This window comes from Candida albicans, chromosome R (genome assembly GCF_000182965.3).
Source record: "Candida albicans SC5314 chromosome R, complete sequence".
NCBI lineage: Eukaryota > Fungi > Ascomycota > Pichiomycetes > Serinales > Debaryomycetaceae > Candida > Candida albicans.
Window position 1 is genome coordinate 1,957,241 of NC_032096.1, and position 20,106 is coordinate 1,977,346.

Genomic DNA, 20,106 nt, shown 5'->3' on the forward strand with positions numbered 1-20,106 from the left:
CTTTTTTTTTTTCCTGTATGATCAGTCCAAACAGTTTTTGTGCATCGCTAAATCTCATAACAAATTCAATCCCCATCCTCAAGAAAAAAAAAAGCTTACACTAACACCCACTAATCAATTAACAGAGTATACTCTATTCAATGGTTTATGATACCTTGCATGATAACTCCTACTAATGATATATTACACAAGACTATTCTAGACCTATCACAAGCATTTCACCCTATAATTCAAACAATTTTGTGCAAGAAAAAAAAAGAAGACAAACAAACAAAGGAATATTGTTACAGTTTTTTTTTCCCCAAATCTTGTATCTTCATATCAAATATAAATAGACGTCATATTTCCCGATAGACAGCCTTTCAAGTTATTCATTTTTCAACTTATACATTTTATTAGACCTAATTAAGTTTAGCTAGAGATTTATTTATTTCATTTTTTGTTTTTCCATTTTTTAATTTCCCACTTTCTTTTATTATCACTTACTATATCATTGCTATAATGCTTTTGAACCAATATACTTTCAGTGCTGAGAGATGCACTACTCCTACATCGATTTCTCATCCTCCTTTGGCATGTCCTACATCTCCACCACCAACAAATTCATTAAATAGATACCAGCACAAACCAGTCACATTGGCTCCAACTGTCGATCATGGTTGTGAGATAAATGGAACCACCATAGATTGTATACCTAAAGATTCCAAGTTCTACCAACTAATCATGGATTTGAAACAATTATTGGCTGGTAAAGGATTAAGCAATGAAGATATCGATGTGGAAAAAGTCAAACAATTAATGGCTGATTATGATTCAAATGAAATCGATTGGCAACATTTGGCTCTTCATGATCCATCAAGAAATTATTCGCGTAACGGTATTATCAATTTGAATGGTAATGCCAATTTGTTAATATTGGTTTGGTCTCCAGGTAAATCAAGTGCCATTCATGATCATGCTGATGCTCATTGTTGTGTAAAGATGCTTGCTGGTGAATTGATCGAACATTTATATGATTTCCCAGATCATGAAGGGGAAGAATTACAATGCAGACAAGAAACTAGTATGAAGAGAAACGATGTTGGTTATATCAATGATTCCATTGGTTTACATAAAATGTCAAACCCATTGCAAAATCGAGTTAGTGTTTCGTTACATTTATACACTCCTCCTTATGCTTCTATGTATGGATGCTCAATGTATGAAGCAAGTAGCGGTAGAAAACACCATGTTGACATGTCCAAATACTACAGTTGGCAAGGACAATTGGTTAATGAGAAAGAATCTCTGACTTGTTGAGGGTTTAACGATAATTACTAATGTTTACTTTTTGTTTGTCTCCTTTTTGTAGTGCATTCTGACATCTTTAACTATATATTGTTCAAAAATAATGTTACATATATATTTATGATAATGCTACGTAATGACTTACTCTTTATTGTATAATTTCGAAAAATTAGTACCACCAGTATAAGGAACTTGTAACCAATTCAATTGATCGTATTGGGCGGTACCATCAATTACATGAAATGCATAAGCGTAACGTGACTTGTCAGAAGCATTCTTTTCAGACTTGTGCAAAACAGAATTATGAATTAGGATCAAAGAACCAGCTTTACAAGGAACGTATTTATACTCCTCCTCTTCAATAACAGGTTCCTGCTCCTTATCATTCAAGTATTTGAAATTACAACCTTTGGCACCACCTTCAACTCTAACAAATCTTTTCGTCACAGGGTATTTCTTATGTGAACCCGCAATATATGCTAAACATCCATTGTCCAAAGTACAATCCTCTAGCGCGTACCAAAAGCCAATGGCAGTTTGTGGATCAGTGTATAAAAACGTAGCGTCAGTGTGAGGTGGGACAGCATTATCTCTGGAATTGTTGGATGTCTTTGTTGTTGGTTGCTTGAAAATACACATACTCTGTAAAACTCTGGGATCTTTAAATTCCAAGCTTCTAGCAATGTCTTGTACTTTCTTATCAAAAGTAGTTTCTTGAAATAATTGATTATGAATGTGTAATCCATGCCCTATTTTGTTTATTGCTTTGGATAAATCAACTTGCAAATTCCCATCTTTATCAAATGCGTCAGTATCAAAGAAAAATGAAACTTTATCAGACGACTCAAAAAAATATTTATCACCAATGTGGTCGTCATCGGCAGTTTTGAATGTTGTTTTCGGATGTGTCGATAAGTCACAATTAGATAAGAGTGTTTTCGATTCTGCCAATAATTTGGCTGTTTGCTCGGGTGTAAGAAAATCAGGGATGCACAACATTCCTTCCCTTTCAAATGTACTTAACTGTTCTTTTGTAAGACCGACCATTTGCTACTAATTTGTTAGTGACTGACTGTATGATTTGACAAGCTATTTGAGACTCAATCAAGTATAATCTGCTATTAGATTACATTTTTTGTTTTTTAAAGGGATTTTTTTTCGTTTGTGTTTGTTTGTTCGCTTCTCCAGATTCTTCTATACGCAACCAACCAATCACCACAAAATTCCGTCATTATCATAGAAAGATCTTACCCACTTATAGGTCAGCAGTATAGTATGTATATTAAATCATGGATATTTTCCAATTGAAATCATGACAAATATCTAACCAATCTATACAAACGTTCCCTAAAGGGTTCCTTTCCCAAGATTCTTTGACAATCTCCCAAATTCTCTTTAAATTTCCTTGTCGAAATTTATCATATACAATTTTAAACTTCCCATTAATATTCTGTCTATCGTATTTATTGCCACATGTGATACCACACATTAACAATGCCATACTTAGATTACTAGCCAAATGCGTAGATATCAACTCATCAATAATCGATATTGCATCTAATAATAAAAGTTGAATTTCACTTGATTTTGGCTGTGTTTGTTTGATGTACAATAAAACGTACATTCGGCCGATGATACAACATAGTTCAAATAACTTCAACTGTAAGCCATCTCCATCAGGTATTGGTGTCGGCTGACATTTGTCTATACTTTGGATTAAATGATCGACCTTTTCATTTACCTTTTTATAGTATTGTACTCTGACATTGACACTTTCACAGTTCACAATATTATGTCTATCTTTTTTCAATTCGACATATGTGTTCATAATTTCACCTAATAATAAATATATGGGTTGACAACAGCCTTGATAAGGATCGACACCATAAGTTTCATCAAGTATACGTCTTCCTTTGAACAAACTCAAATATTTATCCATGGTACATGTCGTCCCTCGTTCAAGTGATTCACTAGACATCACATCGTAAAATTGGAAATTTGATATTAGAAATTTACAATCATTGGAATATTGGAAATCCGTAATGAATTTGATTAACCCTCCATATTCTCGTATCATCGTTTCACATTTACGGAAAATTTGAAACCAGTTTTGAGTGTCCCCGGTATTTATATAGATGGCCATTTGAATCAAATAACATGCAAAAGTTGTGAAATAGTCAAACCTGTCATGAGGATTTTTAATAGAACCTTTTGCTAACATAAGATATTTGTTAACATCATCACTATCACCATAATGCAGTGCACCCCACGCTGCTAACAAATTCAGAATAGCTTCATTTGAAAATGCTAAAGTTAGGAAAGTACTTTTTATATAATTTGTAGATTGACTCAAAGAAAGTGTACTGGCGATTTGTTCAAATTGTCTAACATAATCTATACCTTGATCGTCCAAATAAAGTATCAAGGGGGATAATGCATTGGTATTTAGTATTGGAGAAAATATAGGTTCCGGGAAATGTAAATCTGTGGTTAGTGGGATTAAATCAGAACATGACACCAGTGGGTTTTTTTGCACTTTCTTGATTCTTTTAGATGGTTTAAATGATGTTGGATTTAGTATTTTTATTTCGTTATATTCACAAATCAAGTCTCTAGTATGACAAAATGTGCAAGTGGGGTGAAGTTCATCGCATTTTCTTTTCCTCAAACGACAGTTTTTACATCCTGTTTTAGATCTCTGTCTTTTAAATCTTGGGGATTGTGAGGACATGAATACTTCTGTTACCAATAATAGATTTTGAATCTATAATAATAATGGCGTGTTTGGTTTTAGTAATTTATTTTTGGCGTGTTTCTTGCTTGCATACATTTGGGCATTAAATCGCCGAAGCAAACAAATATTTTCTTGGTGTTGTCTCACTTCTTGGTGTAAAAAAAAAAATTACCACGTTAGAGTGGAGTCAGAAGGAGGAAAAATTCCGGGTCAGGAAAGTCACAAAGCTGTTTAGCCGAAAATAAAAACCACCAACATCGAACTTAATCTACTTTTCTCTAAATATTCCTTCTTCTTCTTCTTCTTCTTTCTATATACTGTTGTCTTACCCTCCGAAGTATCTACTGTATTACATTTTTTTTTCATTAGTGACTAAATCACTTTGCGTTGATTTTAAATGTTCATTAGAAACAAATGTCCAAAGGTAAAAGAGCACCTTATACACGGCCCTGCGATTCTTGCAGTTTTCGAAAAGTCAAGTGTGATATGAAAACCCCATGTTCCAGATGTGTCCTTAATAACTTGAAATGTACGAATAATCGAATACGAAAAAAATGTGGTCCTAAGAAGATCCGTGATAGAACTCGAGAAGCAATTAATAATCTAAGTAATAAAGAAGATCCCAAAACAAATTCATTTATCCCGCATTTCCAGTTGGACAAGTTACAGCCCTGTTTGGAGACATATCAAACTTGGTATTATGGAATTTGGCCGGTCTTGTCGATCTCAGATTTGAATATGAAAATTACTAAACGAGATGTGTCAGCTTATGCACTTGCCTGTGCATTAAGTGCAGCAATACTCAATCAAATAGATTTTATTAGTAACAATGGGACCTATTGTATCCCCGAAGACGTTAAGAAATTGGACTTTATTGGTGAATGTATTCGAGCTCGCACGTTTATGAATTATCAAATGACTCCCACCCTTGAGACAATATTGACATCATTTTTTTTACATGTGGCTGAAGTGAATAAAGGTAGCAAACCAGCGGCAATTATTTATTTGAGAGAAGCTATCACAATGGCTCAGATAATTGGACTACATAATGAATCGACATATAAGCTGAAACCAGTTGCTGAAGCACATCGAATGAGAAAAATATATTTTATGTTAATGGTCACAGAAAGGTTTATGTGTATTGACGATTTGATCCCTGTTGTTCTTGAAAACTCGATCAAAGAGTTTTCGTTGGATGATGAACAATATTCAGTATTAATTGATGGATTCAAAGAGTTGGTCAAGGTTTTCTCCATCCCTCTGAAAGCCATTTTCGACAGATTTATACAAATGAATGATTCAATATCCATGCCTCCAGAGACCGCTGGGTTACTCAACAAAATACAACTAGAACTAGAGTCTATTTGTATATCACCAGTGGCACCAGATATCCAAAAGGCAAATATAATAGTTAGTAAATATTGGATGAAGGCGTTGACTTGGAAAATTACACGAAAAAACAACTTATTAGATGACTTTGTGACTACATTATGTGTCAAATATCCAATAGAGTTATCTGAACAATTTCTTGGAGAAATCAAGAGTATACCTTTGAGAGCATTTGAATCAAATGGACCTGGGGTGGTATTCAAGTTATTGCTGATAGCAACTGTCTTAATTGACTCAATTAATTTAAGCAATGATGTCTCAGGTTATGAATCATTACAGCGCATGTTTGATTTGATTTCGAAATTGAAAAAGACAGATATGATCATTCCACGACGAGAATATGATAGAATAAAAGAAGCATTAACTAAAATGGAAATAGATATTTTCTTCAGCAGTGCCCAACTGGGCGGCTACATTTCCGAAGTGGAATCAAATGGCTCATTGGACGCCTTTCTTACTGATCCGCTTGTATTTTATTCAGGAAGCAATGATAATCCTACTCCCAGTTACATACCAGATTATCAAAAATAAAAAAAAATAAAAAAGGGGTTTACAAACAAGCGGCGTTTATACGATGTTACGTAATTTATAGATGAAATGAATTAATTAGAACTTTAACAACTATCTTGTAGTATTGTTGAAATAACGATTATTATTTAACACCATTTGTAAAGACGAACGGAAGTACTGACTGAGAAATGGTGCTATGCCAGGATATTCAAAATTTGACAACCGGTGAACATGTTTACATCCTCCCAAGGTTGAATTATTCCACCTCTTTTCAATCCAAGTGATTGCTGCTGGCATACCAGAAAAGGCTTCAACCATATGATTATAACTCATATCTTCTGCTATCTCTAGATTAACCCCTAACTGTGAGCACCAAAGCTTTTCCAATTTCAAAATTTCTAAAAACGGTGACATTTCATTGAATTTTGAATGAAACAAAAATACAGGAATTTGTGGAACCGCTCGAGTTGAAAGAAGATTATTTATTTCAATGGTTTCCTTTATAGTTTCATCGGTCAACACTTGGGCATCATATACTCCACCAATCATTTTTTGGAAAAAGAATTTTCTGCAAATGGGAAATAAACATCCAAGTGGTTGTAATGCACCAAAATGTATCAATCTGTCCCTGAAATGGCGATACTCATTTGCTAGTCCATTGAATATATTAACAATTAGTCCTGAATATGGACCTTCATCTACTTTTTCAATAAATGCGGTGATATTAGGTATAGTGCATCCAACGGCTGCTCCCACCAATTCAAGCTCTGGAGCATAGTTGGGCTGTACAATTGATGCCCAAAGAGAAGCAACTGCACCATATGAATACCCCAATAATGCTGTTTTCACAGTTGAGTTTCCAGTTGAATTGAAGAACTTGATTGTGCCTCTTATACTATCCAATACAGAATAAGCAGATTGTCGTCCCACAGGGAAAACTGAATTTGGTCCTTCATAATCTGGTACCACCACATACCAACCTTGGCTTAGTAAACCAGAAATAAAAATCAAATCTGCTTGAATCTGAAATGTCTCGAATGATGGAACTTGCATGGAATATGATGGGGAACACAGTAATAATGGCGAGTTTTCAAAAGCTTGATGAGATATCAACTTGTTTTTATCACCATTAGGAGGTTCTAAAATTGTTGCAACAATAGCAAGAGAATTGTTTAATGTATCTTGCGATCTAACTGATATTTGCCATGCATTAGAAATTGGAAGATTTACAAACATGCTAGTTACCGGGAATGGCATTTTCCTCCATTTTAAAACATCACCCAATTGGCTTGTTTCGAGATCTTTTGGTGGATTATAGAAATCGTCAATTGTTGGATTGAGAGGTATTTGTAGACAAGTAGTCAAAGTGATCAAAGCAAGGAAAACAAACATTTGATTTGCATCTGTTAAGTAGAACTAAGTTGAGCTTGATATATCAAAAGAAACAACATTCTTTCTTTTTATAAGGACTGATCAGAGCCCTGTTTATTCCTAGTTATTGAGATAATGTTCCAAAAATAAGAAACTACATACAAGTCGTGTAAATGAGAATGTGCCACCAAATTGAGTACCTTAGCGCAATGTCACATATATTTATATTATATTTGGTAGTTTTCCAATAATAAATTAGTATAACAAACACCTATAAACATGTTTGATGTAGTATTGTTTATTAGTAAATCTAATAGTATAAGGAGAAGAGTATGCACAAGCACACAAAACAATGCCAAAAACCAATTATATTAATTAATTAAAAATACCTAAGCTAAAATTTCCAAAACTTGCTTCAGAACTATATTCAATTTGATTGTCTTTCCATCAACATCGTATAATACCTCATATGGCAAAAGAGTCAAATCATCACCCGATATGCTGCTTTTTGGATCTTTATCAGCTTCAAGAATGTCCACCAAAGAGTCAACTTTAGCATTATTGATCCATCCAGCAAAGTGTACTTCATCTGCTGGTTTGCCCTTTGTTAAAAACTTTTTATTGTAACTGCCTATTTCCTTAGATGTGACTGCTCGATTCGACAAATCATAACTTAACTCATATATCTTCAGTAGGAATTTTCGATTCGAGGAAGACTTCCCTGAAATACACAATCCATAATATTTGTATGTATCATCCATCTTTACTGTGAACTCAGTTAATCCACATGATTCAATGTCCTTGAAGTCTGACTTGACAGACATTATGGTGTGTTCTTTGCCATTACCTAGTTCAAATACCATACTTTTGACATCACCATTCTTTTTAACTATTAAAAGTGTATCAGGTACATCTATAGGGAGTATATCAGCAATATCTTGCGCTGATGTTTCCATTTCAAATTTTTGCGTCGAAGCAAGTTTGCCATCCAAAAGCATGTCCAATTTAACTTCCTTTTTGGTTGTATCTTTCATGGACCTCAAATAAATTGTGTTTGGATCATGATAGTACACGTCTAAATGGTCATAGCCACCTTCTTCCTCTTTATTTTTCTTACTTGAACTTGAGATTGAGCTTGAAACTTGGGGCTCTAACACTGGGGGTTCTAACTGTGGGGGTTGTAACTGTGGGGATTTTAACGGAGGAGGTACTAACAGTGGAAGTACTAACAGTGGAGATACTAACAGTGGGAATGACGATAGCTTATCTTCAAAATCAAGATCATCATCATCATTATTATTATTGTTGTTATTATTGATTTGACTTCTCTCTTGTGGGCTATCATCAAGTGAAAAATCATCATCATTCAAATCAGCAAGAGGATCATCGTCATCATTGAGTACAATTGTTGCCGAATCACTTGTTTCTGAAATGGCTTTTTCCAAAACATCTTCTAATTCTGCGTCTAAGATCTCGTCATCATCAACGATACTGTCGTTTTCCATTTCAGCCTTTTTCTTTTCTTTAGAAATCTCCTTAAGGTCGGTATTACTGTTGAAATACTGGGAAATTAGGGAACTTGGGTTTCTAACTGGTGATTCATAATCCTTGCTTTCAAAACTATATGGTTTAACATTGAAATTAAAGTCGTCTGCCTTGTTGATCTCAGGTTTATCCAATAAAGATTCTAGATCATTCGTATTTTTACTAGTTTTTGCCAATGAAATACTTGGTTCTAAAGTAGGTGGTTTTAATAATGTTACAATTTCCTTCATCGAATTAGCCAACCGCTCTCTTGTTCTCTTAATCGTCTGTAAATCAATCTTGGACATTTTTGCTAGTTCTTCGGGTGATGGAGTCATAATGACTTCTTCGACTTCTTCTTCGTTTAGTCTCAGTCTTAGCTTTTTGTTTTCTGTCTGCAATCTTTCAATTGTCTTCTTTTGTAATTTATTTGTGAATGTTAAACTTTTAATTTCCCCTTCCAATTCCTTAATTTTGAATTTCATCTCACTTCGCTCTAAATTGTTTACAATTTTAAATTGTTCCAACTTGGTGAATTCAGATGTTAGATAGTTTATAACGCCTGGTAACGTATAAGTCGGTTCTGACATTGAGGGTTGGTTCTGGTTTTTATTATTATACCATTGAGTTTGCGGATTTGAACTACTGCTACTGTTGCTTCTACTTCTCAATTTGAATGGTGGCATTATTAATGAATCATCTATTAAATAATATTGAGATCGAATGATTGGATTGTAGGGGGGTTAGATTGATTCGTTGTCAGAGTATTATTGTTTTTTCCTTTTAGTTCTAAATTTGATTTTTGAATTTGTTTGATCTTGGTAATTCAACCGAGAGAATACGTGGAACCAAAATCAAATTCTTGCAAGCCACTTGGCCTTAACGAGACCAGGTACTAAGAAAAAAAAAACTTCAAAACGCTGTTGTTCGTGGTGGTAAAGTTGCCACGAAGAAAGTGTGATACTCTAACTTCTTCATACCTAACCAAAAAGTATAAGGCTACACTTTTAGAGAAACGTACATAGTTCATTTATCCAATATATATGTTCATTATCTATTAATCTATTTGTTTTATTCTTTCTTAGAAATCCAGTCATTCAAACCATATCTGTTTCTAGCAATTTCAATAGCATAAAATTGAATTCTAACGGCAAACATGGTTCCATCTTGTGAATATTCTTCATTGGCTTTCAACCTGAGCAATGTACCAAAGTTGTAGTCTTCTATTTCATTGAATTTTTCACAGAAAGCTCTCCATCTAGCTTTACCTGAGGTGCTTTTCATATCTTCTTCACGAATAACGGCAACATTGCTTGGTTCTTTAAATTCAGGGAAATCTTCAAGTAATTGATTAAATATATCATCATCATGTTTGGTTAACTTCAATTTAGATCCAGGAATCTTTTCTAATAAGGACCAGTAAGTTTCAGCTTGTTGGACTGCTTTGACAGCAAATTGCATTTCGATTTCTTCTAAGTTATCGGCATTTTCGGCACTGAATGGTTGGGCAGACATTATTTCGATGAAGTTGTTATTTAGCTACTTCTGACTAATAAGTAAAGAAGGAGAAGAAAAAGAGATAAAAAAAAGAGTTTGTGATAAATAAGGAGTGGTGGATGAATGAATGAAATTAAATAATTTTTTTTTCCGATGGACTCCGCTCTATATTTGAGTTTCTAGTACCTTCTTGATGATTCGAGAAACGATACAATTTCTATTTATCTACATTGATGTTGTCATAGGCCTGACAGGGCATAAGTCCTTTAGGCATGTGTATTTGGGGAAAATGCGAATAGTCGTATGAAGAGTAAAAGTATAGAACTACGTAAGTAGAGGTGGCGAGCACCCATATTTATAGTATGGTAAGGTGATGTTCGGTCGGATCCTCTGAATTTCTTACGCAAACAACACAGATTATCTTTGGGAACGTAATATAGTATTCAGTTTGAAATAGCGGGTCTATTCTGAGCACAAACTAAATAGCAATATCAATTAAATATAAAATATGTTATATTCAAGTATAAAATTGTAGATGGTTAAAAAGAAACATATATAAAATTATATAAAAGTATTTTTGAATAAGCGTCTTTATAAATGATAAATAGTTGTGTAAAATTGTTGTATAGTCGTGGCATTCGACTCAAATAAAGAACAGATTGCATTACCAATTTAATTTAAAGTAGTTGGTCCATTAAGCTAACACCTTAGCGTAAATTAGTAATGTCTGATTTAAATGATGATATAGCCCGTTCTAAATCTGTGTAGGCAATGGTGCTTGATGAATTTGATTTAAGTATGTGACATAGTGAATTTGTAGTATCTTTTAGATTTGGACCATAGGCTTTAAATGTAATCTCTACGGTTAAATCTTATAGAACAGAATAAACGTTTAATTTCCCATAATTAAAATATATAACTATATAAAATATTTGACATTTCTTATTCCTTTTATACCAAACTCTTAATTTGTGTACTATCTGCATATGTCTTGAATTTTGAATAAACAATTTAAATGCACGAAAACACATGTCGTGCAGAGTCGCACAAATACCAATCATTGGAAAGATTTGTTGCTACTCTACGACAAAAATAAACCAAAAATATAGAAATGTTACGAAACAACAAAGGTGGATGTGCGAGGACGCCATCGCAATAGTAGTGTGTTAACCGATAATGGTATAACCAGTAACATCGTTACGAAAGATGTTTTCTAAAATACAATCAGCAGCATAAATACCACTCATATAGGCACCATGTACACATCCAGTACCTTCTGAAGTTGTGTGCTCTCCAGCAAACTTAATGTAAGGTTCCAGGATCCCCAAATCTTCAAAGTCACCTGATAAACTAATTATTAAATCACTTGGATCATCGTTGGTGTACATTGTTGAATAAGAGCCACGGATATATGGGTTCGTTGTCCAATCGGTGACTATTGTGTTGATTGGATCAGGAATCGGCTCATCATTAATGGAGAGTTTCTGCAACATTGGTTGATAATATTGCCAAGCTTGATCAGGATGGGTCTCGAGATAATTTGTCAAAGGTGCTTGGGTAAGTATTACTAGACTTGCTTTCCCGTTATGAACACGGCCAAAATTTACAGCAAACAAGGGATATGTAAATGGTTTCGGTAACTCTGTCAATTCGCGAGATAAATCACCATCTGTGTGATCAGCTATAATCTGAAATCTATCTTTAGAATTGTCCCAGAATATTCTGTCAAACTCAAAGATTACTTTACCCAAAGCCCCAAAATGTATTGAATTTATTGACTCCACTAATCTTTGTGGCAATTTTGGTTCCCATTTAATGCTATAGGGTGAGCTTTCTTCCAACAGTAGAATTGATTGAGGAACTGTGACGATCAAATAGTCACAAAATATTTGTAATCCGTTTATAGTTTCAACCAATACCCTCTTGCCAGCGTCTTTATTATTCCTGATGATTTTGTTTACCGGTTCTTCTAATAACAAAGAAGATTCTGGTATCCTTTTGGCCAAACTCTCGACTAAATAGCCATATCCTTTTTTATTTAACAAGTTTCTTCCTTGATGAGTTGTTACAGCATATTTGCCACTAATTCTATCCCAACTAATTCCAAACCAAAATTCCAAATACCTCATCATCCTTCCACAATATTCACGTTGCTCTTCAGTAATCAACCGATTATATTTTTCAAAATATTGTGCAACAATGTCTCGCAAGGATAAATCGGGAACACCTAAATTCCGATTGAAATACAATTGAATATACTTTTCAATGTCTTCTAATACTCTGTTTAGTTTCTTGTCCACAATAGGTACTTCTCCAGTACTAGAAAAAGTTTTAAGATCCTTGTCATCAAAATAGACATCTTTCTCATCATCTAACAAACCATCGTTAATCATATGATTCAATACTATATTGTTCAATGAATCATGAAACCACGATGCCCCTAAATCATAATTTATTCCTAGTTTAGATTGAGAAGTGTCTGTTGTTTTTAATCTGCCACCAATTCGATTTTGGGCTTCAACCACTAAAACGTCGTCACCTGTTAAAAATGATTTCGACAATATTGTTTCTGCAGCTTTTAATCCAGAAACCCCGGCCCCAATAATTAGGACCTTTGTAGATTTTGTCCTTGACATTGGGGAGCAAATGTGAAATTAAAGAGTGTGGTGATATGTAATTTTTTTTCAAAAAAGATTGGATTGACGAAGCATTATATATTCGTCTAAAAACCATTTTTGCTGGTTCCGCAATAAATCTCGGAGATTATTTCTCGATTACCAATTTATGTTGTTTTGTGACATTTCTTATATTTTGTTCTATTTTACACGACTATTTATTGTTAATAAATATGTCACCTAAAGAATATTTCTATTTAGTTTTACATATGTTTTTTGACGACAATCAACTATTACAAATTAACCTACATTTTTTAATTTGAATATATACAATTTATATTGAATTAACATTACCATTTAGTTTTTGATAAGAATAGATTGCGCTATTTCAAACATTTGTTAAATTATTTATTGTGAAACAACTATGTAGAATAAAAGTATGAACAAATTCTACGTTCATCATGTGGGGTGTGCCTTCATATATATCTTTGGATGAGAATGCCAAGAAAAATGATGGCGTGACAATTCAATACGGCAAAACAAACTAATCCCCTCTAAGATTTTACTAGTGTGTTTCCCTATCGTCTGAGGAAAAGGTAACAAAACATCGTTTAACCAATTGGTGTTTGTTACGATGGTGACGTTGAGTACTGCATATAGTTGCAACGGCAAATTGCATCCAGCGAGTTAACAGCGAATGGCAAAGTGAAGCCTCCGACTTGTGTTCATTGACTACTGGGATTGGACTGGGAATAACGACTTAACTAATTAATGTTCTCGTGGACTCGTTTAGCTAGAACTAACATTTGTTATAATATAGCTAATGCTAATTCTTGATTAGTGTGGAAAGCCTAATAAGGTTATATTGCGCACAGGTTAACTACCTTAATATAGTTATTGTTAATACAGTTATTGCTGTTGACTACTATTGTTATTGTTAAATTAAAGTGTTAGGTTGAGTTAATTGATTAGTGAAAACCAACTAACTACCGTATTAAATTATTGTATTAAGATTGATTCCTATTAAGGATAAAACAGAGAGTGTGTTAGAAAGAGAAAGGGTGGATTATAAATATGTGTAAAATCCCCTTTAGAGACTAACCACTAGAAATCTATTGATGGTTTCATATATAGAGATTAACGATTATATTTATAATATAAGTTGGTAGTTGCTAGTATATTTGAAAGCACTACAGTATAGTATGTCAGAATCAGATTATTTAAACTCTACTAATAATACAGGAAACACTTTCATTAGTCTAGATCAAGCCAGTACAATAATGGCAGATCAAACTCAAGGAGCTAACCCACAACAGCATTGATTATATAATCATCTATGTAGCCAATATACACTACCGTCCAAACTCCCACTACACACTTGTAACAGTGTTTTACAAATCTATGAACGAATAACCGATTCAAATGACACAATAAAGAACATTTCACCGATTTGAATTGCTAATCGGTACTATAATATTGATGGAAGGTTAAGAGTTTAATGCTACCCTAGGTTTACCGGAGATCAACAGTTGCATATACAAAACGTGTTATCTGTCTACGAATGGCTTTCTATGTGTATAAAATGTTTCATCAATTGATAATTAATTATTAATCTGCTTACTGAGGTAAACCCCTTTTAATGCAATAGCAAATATGAGGTATTTTTTTGCTATTGACATGCGTATATGAATCCATTTGTATCAAATTGCCGATATAATGAAATGGAAATTAAGGGAAAAAAAAAAGTTTATATCCAAATTCATGCGATTAACAGGTTCTTGTGATTATAATTGGTAACCCCCTCCCCCCTAAAACTCATATCTGCCAAAAGAGGAGGATATTTGAATATGCTATTATGAACCCCATTGATTTTGACTACAATTGGATTTGTCGGGTATTGAAACCCAAACATATTATAATTTGCTATGCGTTTAAATCAACCGTTTACTGGTAGATCCTATACTATAAATACAGCCAACAATCCCCAATTGTTCAGATAAAGTAACACTCAATATCATTTGATCAATCAATCAAGAGGATTACAAAATGTCTACTAACAAAATCACATTTTTATTGAATTGGGAAGCTGCTCCATATCATATTCCAGTGTATTTGGCTAACATCAAAGGTTATTTCAAAGATGAGAATCTTGATATTGCTATCTTGGAGCCCTCCAATCCATCTGATGTTACTGAATTGGTGGGATCCGGTAAAGTTGACATGGGTTTGAAGGCAATGGTTCACACATTGGCCGCCAAAGCTAGAGGACTCCCAGTAACATCAATTGGATCTTTATTAGACGAACCATTCACCGGTATATGTTATTTGGAGGGATCTGGTATCACTTCTGATTTCCAATCCTTGAAAGGTAAAAGAATTGGTTATGTTGGTGAGTTTGGTAAAATTCAAGTTGATGAATTGACTAAACATTATGGTATGACACCTGATGATTATGTTGCCGTTCGATGTGGTATGAATGTGGCAAAGTATATTTTAGAAGGAACTATCGATTGTGGTATTGGAATTGAATGTATTCAACAAGTGGAATTAGAAGAAGCTTTGAAAGAACAAGGGAAAGATTCAAACGACGCTAAGATGTTAAGAATCGATAAATTGGCAGAATTGGGTTGTTGCTGCTTTTGTACAATCTTATACATTGCCAACGATAAATTCATTGCTGAAAACTCACAAGCAGTTAAAAAGTTTTTGAAAGCAATTAAGAGAGCCACTGATTATATGTTGGCCCACCCACGTGAGGCTTGGGCTGAATATGGTAATTTCAAACCAACTATGCAAACAGACTTGAACACCAAGAAGTTCCAAAGATGTTACGCCTACTTTTCTGAGTCCTTGTACAACGTTCATCGTGATTGGAGAAAGGTTAACAATTATGGTAAGAGATTGGATATTTTACCTGAAAATTACGTTCCAAATTACACGAATGAATATCTTTCATGGCCAGAACCTAAAGAAGTTGATGATCCTGAAAAAGCACAAGATTTGATGCTTAAACACCAAGAAGAATGTAAAACATGTGGTGGTTATAAAAGATTGGTTCTTGCCTAAGGAATTTCTTTCTTTCTTTTTTTTTTTCATCTACATAGCAATGTGTATTTCGTTGTTTGATTTATACGATATTATTAGAAAATTAGTAAGAAACAAAGATATGTATTTTCCACGGAAATACCATATATATATTTACAAGAAAGTTTTCAATCATCTCTATTTATAAAGGAATCCAAAGATCCCCTCCTTCTTCTGTACTCTCTCCTTCTCTGGAATGAAAGCATCCGAATATTTGGCAATTTTTGTTGCACTCTCAAGAGCTTCGGATTCTCTGCCAATAACATCAACAAAATTACCTTCGGGATCAATCAAATAAAAGAAAATCAGATGGTCGACCAAGTAATCTTGACCTGGTTTGACATCCGGTGGTGTTGAGAAATACACTCTGAATTTTTTACATGTATTCTTGACTTGTTCAAATGTACCTGTCAACCCAATTATACCTGGATGGAAGTCCTTTAAGTACGCATCAAGAACTTCAGGGGTATCTCTAGCAGGATCACATGTGATAAATACTGGTTGTATAGGAATACCATCTTTGGCCAATTTGTCCAACATATCCCCCAATTTATCCAATTCTTCAGGACATACATCTGGACAATGAGTGAATCCAAAATACAAAATAGAAAATCTTTTGTTGTTAGGGTCAACCAAGTTTTGCTCCGTAAATTTATTACCCTTGGTATCTTGCAACGTAAATGGACCACCAATCAATGGAGTACCAATGGACTTGTTAGCTTCCATTTCTCGTCTTTTGTGTAATCTCTCCTTTTCTTTTTGAAAGTAATATGCACCTAATCCACCTACTGTCAACAAAAGGAGGACAGCTTTCCATGTAGCAAACTCGACTGACATTCCAAAACCTTTTTTATTGTGGTCTGAAGAACCACCAATAGCGACTCTACTCAATGGTCTTTTCTTTGGTTTGGCAGCTGGTTCATTATTGGTCGATTTTTGGGGTTGTTGTTCTTGTGATCTTCCAGTAGAAACACTAAACAAACGACTTGATTGTAATATAGTCCCTGATCTAATGGTAGACCTTAAAGCAAGCCTAGATAACATTTGTGTGTGGGGGATATATGTTCTTTTTCACGGGGTTTGTCTTATACCCAAGTCTAAGAAAGAGTAGGAAAAAAAAAAAGTGGGTTGATGAGACACTTGAATGCGGAATTTTGATGTCTATATAAAAATCATGAATTGGTCTATTTTTAACAGTATACACGACTTTACAACTTTATTGTTTTGCAACCCTCCAACAAGTAGTAGATGTATCATAGGTAAAGCTGGAAATATATCTATTAGAAGAATAATAAACTAGGTTAAAAACAATATCATCGTTAAGAGATTCAACTCTTTAATGTACTTCTTGTTTTGTTGTAAACATTTTTGAAAAATCAAGAACCGAGACGTATGGAAGGGAGAAGAGTCTAGTCAGAAAAAAAATTGTAGAAGGCAATAAATTGTCACTTTTCCCAATCCATCTTAGATACAATTTTACCAAGTCATGACTAAAATAGAGCTGATAAATAAATTATTAAAATGGGCTGAGCTGAATGGTGCTCAAATATCCCCAGATGTTGAATTCAAAGAAATATCAAAGAACTATATTGGTGCCATCTACAAAGGAAATAAAGTACCAGATTCACCCTTTTGTCCTATCAGTATCCCATCAAAATTAATTATTACTCCACAAACTGCATTCAAAGAATTCTCAAAACTGTTGAAAAATACCGACATTAATGACAACTCAATATTAAAATTGCACTTATGTCATGAAAGATTGAATGGCAATTCATTCTTTTATCCGTATTTGAACTTGTTGCCCTCTTTGTCAGAAATCGATTCACCATATACATGGTCAGCAAATGATAAATCTTATTTACAGGGAACAAACTTGGGGAACTCTTTAAAGGAAAATTTGGTTACGTTGGTGGAGGAATGGTGGAAGGCAATCAATGCCTTACATGACGATCTTCCCAAACCTGAACAACATTACATTAATATGAAGTTCTACTATGAGTATAAGTTCTATACCGATGATGACTTGAATAAGTATTTAAATGATGAAAATATTGAGAATTGGACTAGTTTCCCAAATTATTTATGGGCTTCGTTGATTTTAAAAAGTAGATCTTTCCCAGCATATTTGATTGATAAAAATAACAAACAAGATAGTGCTATGCTTTTACCAGTTGTGGACTTGTTAAATCATAATTCCAAGAGTAAAGTACATTGGGATGTTTCCGACAATTATTTTAAGTTTAGTTCAGAATCGATAGTACCCGGGAAGGAAATTTTTAACAACTATGGTTTAAAGGGCAATGAAGAATTGTTATTGGCCTATGGGTTTTGTATTGAAAATAATCTGCAAGATTCGGTTGCGTTGAAGATCAAAATGCCCGAAGAGAAGATCAAAGCCATTGAAGAGTATGGTATTAAATTACCAACTATAGATGATTACACCAATTCAGTAGTTGCAAATGATGCCCCCTCTACTGCAGAAACAAAGCATCAAGATGGCGTTTTGTTCTTTATTAATAATGAAAATATACCAAGCAACTTGATTGAAACATTCCAATTTTTAGTTCAAAATGAATGGGAAACGGGAATTACATTGCGTATGAAATTATCAGGTTTAAATCATTTACGTGCCGCTTTGGAGACTAAAAAAAACTTGCTTAAACTTGATGTGCCTCAGGACTCGCAAAAGCATAAGTATATTCTATGGTATATTGAATCTCAATTCAAAATATTTACATCGGCTATAAAGAGTATCAAAAGAATGGAAAAGGAAATATTAAAGGATGAAAAGACGCATTTAACTACATTGAAAAATGTTTTCAAAAAAGATTGCAAGTTCCAACAATCAATGTTATTTTTGGGATTCGCTGATTACGATGCAGTATTAGAGTCGCAATTTCAGGATCAATGCTGGTTATTGTGGTTGATCCGTTGTTATAATCGCGATCAATACACCAATGACTCAGAGTGTTTACCAATGTGGATTCATGATTTATTTGTAAAATTAAGAAAAAACACAGACATTTCTGCACAAGAAGTACTCAACTACAAACCAATATATGAGAACTTGATTCCTGATTTATCTGTGCAAATTCCTGAAATTTACGGTAAGGGACAATGGACCCTAAGTGAGTTTATAATTGCTGCAAAATTATTAGATTTGGTTGGATTTGTCAGGGGTAAAGAACAAGAGTGTATATTAGTCGAACAAACTTATTCTTAAAATAGGATCGTATAATACAATATTATAGAATTAATTACTAGTAACAATTAGAGGTTTATTCCAAGAAACTACTAATACATTTTCTTTCTTCCTTTTTCAATCTCCCCTACTAAAGCATAACGTATAAGTAAAGGTGTTTAAAAAAAAAACTTCGTTAATCTGTAATTGTGAGACTCTTTTTTTCTTGTTGTATATTATGTTTTAAAAAATTTCAATAACAATTCTCTCTAATCTTGTTTAATACCACCAGCACCGGCAGTTTCAGCACTTTCAACAGATGCTTTATCGGTTTGAACACCACCAGCACCAGTTAAGGCTTCCAAGAATCCTGGAGCAGATTTGAATGGTCTTTTCAAATCACCAGAAGCTGGAACACCAAATAAGTGAATTTTGACAATGTTTGATTCCAAAGCACTTTTCAAAGATGAAATACTTTGCATGAACAATGGGTTGGTGTATTTCATGTATAAATGCATAAATGACATCATGGCTAACCCGGTAAAGATACCTTTAATTTGCTGGTTGACTTGTTGTAAATCGTATTCCTTGACAGTGGTAACAACAGCTCTTGGTTCAGTTTGACCAGACATTGGGTTAGCTGGTTCAACATATTTCAAAGTAGTCAAATCATTCTTGGCATTAATCTTGTATCTAACAAGGAAATAAATCAAAAATGTTAAAGCTTGACATCCAAGATAAGCGGCTCTGGTGTAGAACAAAATAGTTGGATCTTCAAAATCTAATTTTTTGGCTACTTGCATCAAAACAAGCATGATAACAATATTGGAAACAGCGGGGTTCATGGCTTAGGTGAAGGTGAATGTTATTTAACAACGATGGGACAGTTCAAACAAGTATTGAAGAAAGAA

At 33.8% G+C, this 20,106-nt stretch overlaps 12 protein-coding genes across 12 annotated transcripts, besides 3 other annotated features; 4 read left to right on the plus strand and 8 right to left on the minus strand. All coding sequences in view use genetic code 12, as the record gives it.

The window, feature by feature from the left end:
* Positions 1–501: 501 nt before the first annotated feature.
* On the plus strand, positions 502–1,299 carry CDG1 (Cdg1p; the record flags this gene model as incomplete). Its single annotated transcript, XM_711355.1, has 1 exon — positions 502–1,299. The coding sequence occupies one exon, from the start codon at positions 502–504 to the stop codon at positions 1,297–1,299; it is 798 nt and encodes a 265-aa protein (XP_716448.1).
* Positions 1,300–1,428: 129 nt separating this feature from the next.
* CAALFM_CR09190CA (uncharacterized protein) lies at positions 1,429–2,334 on the minus strand (the record flags this gene model as incomplete). The annotated part of the gene is made up of 1 exon (XM_711357.1): positions 1,429–2,334. One exon carries the CDS (start codon positions 2,332–2,334, stop codon positions 1,429–1,431), a length of 906 nt encoding a protein of 301 aa, XP_716450.1.
* A 235-nt stretch (positions 2,335–2,569) lies between these two features.
* On the minus strand, positions 2,570–4,018 carry UGA33 (Uga33p; the record flags this gene model as incomplete). The annotated part of the gene is made up of 1 exon (XM_711358.2): positions 2,570–4,018. The coding sequence occupies one exon, from the start codon at positions 4,016–4,018 to the stop codon at positions 2,570–2,572; it is 1,449 nt and encodes a 482-aa protein (XP_716451.2).
* Positions 4,019–4,435: 417 nt separating this feature from the next.
* Positions 4,436–5,941, plus strand: SUC1 (transcription factor; the record flags this gene model as incomplete). Its single annotated transcript, XM_711360.1, has 1 exon — positions 4,436–5,941. One exon carries the CDS (start codon positions 4,436–4,438, stop codon positions 5,939–5,941), a length of 1,506 nt encoding a protein of 501 aa, XP_716453.1.
* Positions 5,942–6,031: 90 nt separating this feature from the next.
* On the minus strand, positions 6,032–7,312 carry LIP7 (Lip7p; the record flags this gene model as incomplete). Its single annotated transcript, XM_711361.1, has 1 exon — positions 6,032–7,312. One exon carries the CDS (start codon positions 7,310–7,312, stop codon positions 6,032–6,034), a length of 1,281 nt encoding a protein of 426 aa, XP_716454.1.
* Positions 7,313–7,680: 368 nt separating this feature from the next.
* On the minus strand, positions 7,681–9,501 carry CAALFM_CR09230CA (uncharacterized protein; the record flags this gene model as incomplete). Its single annotated transcript, XM_711362.1, has 1 exon — positions 7,681–9,501. The coding sequence occupies one exon, from the start codon at positions 9,499–9,501 to the stop codon at positions 7,681–7,683; it is 1,821 nt and encodes a 606-aa protein (XP_716455.1).
* A 385-nt stretch (positions 9,502–9,886) lies between these two features.
* Positions 9,887–10,330, minus strand: CAALFM_CR09240CA (uncharacterized protein; the record flags this gene model as incomplete). Its single annotated transcript, XM_711363.1, has 1 exon — positions 9,887–10,330. One exon carries the CDS (start codon positions 10,328–10,330, stop codon positions 9,887–9,889), a length of 444 nt encoding a protein of 147 aa, XP_716456.1.
* Positions 10,331–10,683: 353 nt separating this feature from the next.
* Positions 10,684–10,931: a long terminal repeat ((pi-Rb) Long terminal repeat (LTR); about 280 bp long, 17 copies per genome).
* Positions 10,932–11,401: a long terminal repeat ((psi-Rc) Solo copy of the long terminal repeat (LTR) associated with the transposon Tca9; about 470 bp long, 30 copies per genome).
* Positions 11,402–11,478: 77 nt separating this feature from the next.
* Positions 11,479–12,948, minus strand: CBP1 (Cbp1p; the record flags this gene model as incomplete). Its single annotated transcript, XM_711364.1, has 1 exon — positions 11,479–12,948. One exon carries the CDS (start codon positions 12,946–12,948, stop codon positions 11,479–11,481), a length of 1,470 nt encoding a protein of 489 aa, XP_716457.1.
* A 786-nt stretch (positions 12,949–13,734) lies between these two features.
* Positions 13,735–14,242: a long terminal repeat ((zeta-Rc) Long terminal repeat (LTR) associated with the transposon Tca7; about 508 bp long, 10-15 copies per genome).
* A 731-nt stretch (positions 14,243–14,973) lies between these two features.
* On the plus strand, positions 14,974–15,993 carry THI13 (4-amino-5-hydroxymethyl-2-methylpyrimidine phosphate synthase; the record flags this gene model as incomplete). Its single annotated transcript, XM_711365.1, has 1 exon — positions 14,974–15,993. The coding sequence occupies one exon, from the start codon at positions 14,974–14,976 to the stop codon at positions 15,991–15,993; it is 1,020 nt and encodes a 339-aa protein (XP_716458.1).
* Positions 15,994–16,149: 156 nt separating this feature from the next.
* SCO1 (Cu-binding protein) lies at positions 16,150–17,055 on the minus strand (the record flags this gene model as incomplete). The annotated part of the gene is made up of 1 exon (XM_711366.1): positions 16,150–17,055. One exon carries the CDS (start codon positions 17,053–17,055, stop codon positions 16,150–16,152), a length of 906 nt encoding a protein of 301 aa, XP_716459.1.
* Positions 17,056–17,497: 442 nt separating this feature from the next.
* On the plus strand, positions 17,498–19,237 carry CAALFM_CR09310WA (protein-lysine N-methyltransferase; the record flags this gene model as incomplete). The annotated part of the gene is made up of 1 exon (XM_711367.1): positions 17,498–19,237. One exon carries the CDS (start codon positions 17,498–17,500, stop codon positions 19,235–19,237), a length of 1,740 nt encoding a protein of 579 aa, XP_716460.1.
* A 227-nt stretch (positions 19,238–19,464) lies between these two features.
* PHO88 (Pho88p) lies at positions 19,465–20,040 on the minus strand (the record flags this gene model as incomplete). The annotated part of the gene is made up of 1 exon (XM_711368.1): positions 19,465–20,040. The coding sequence occupies one exon, from the start codon at positions 20,038–20,040 to the stop codon at positions 19,465–19,467; it is 576 nt and encodes a 191-aa protein (XP_716461.1).
* Between the last annotated feature and the right edge of the window lie 66 nt (positions 20,041–20,106).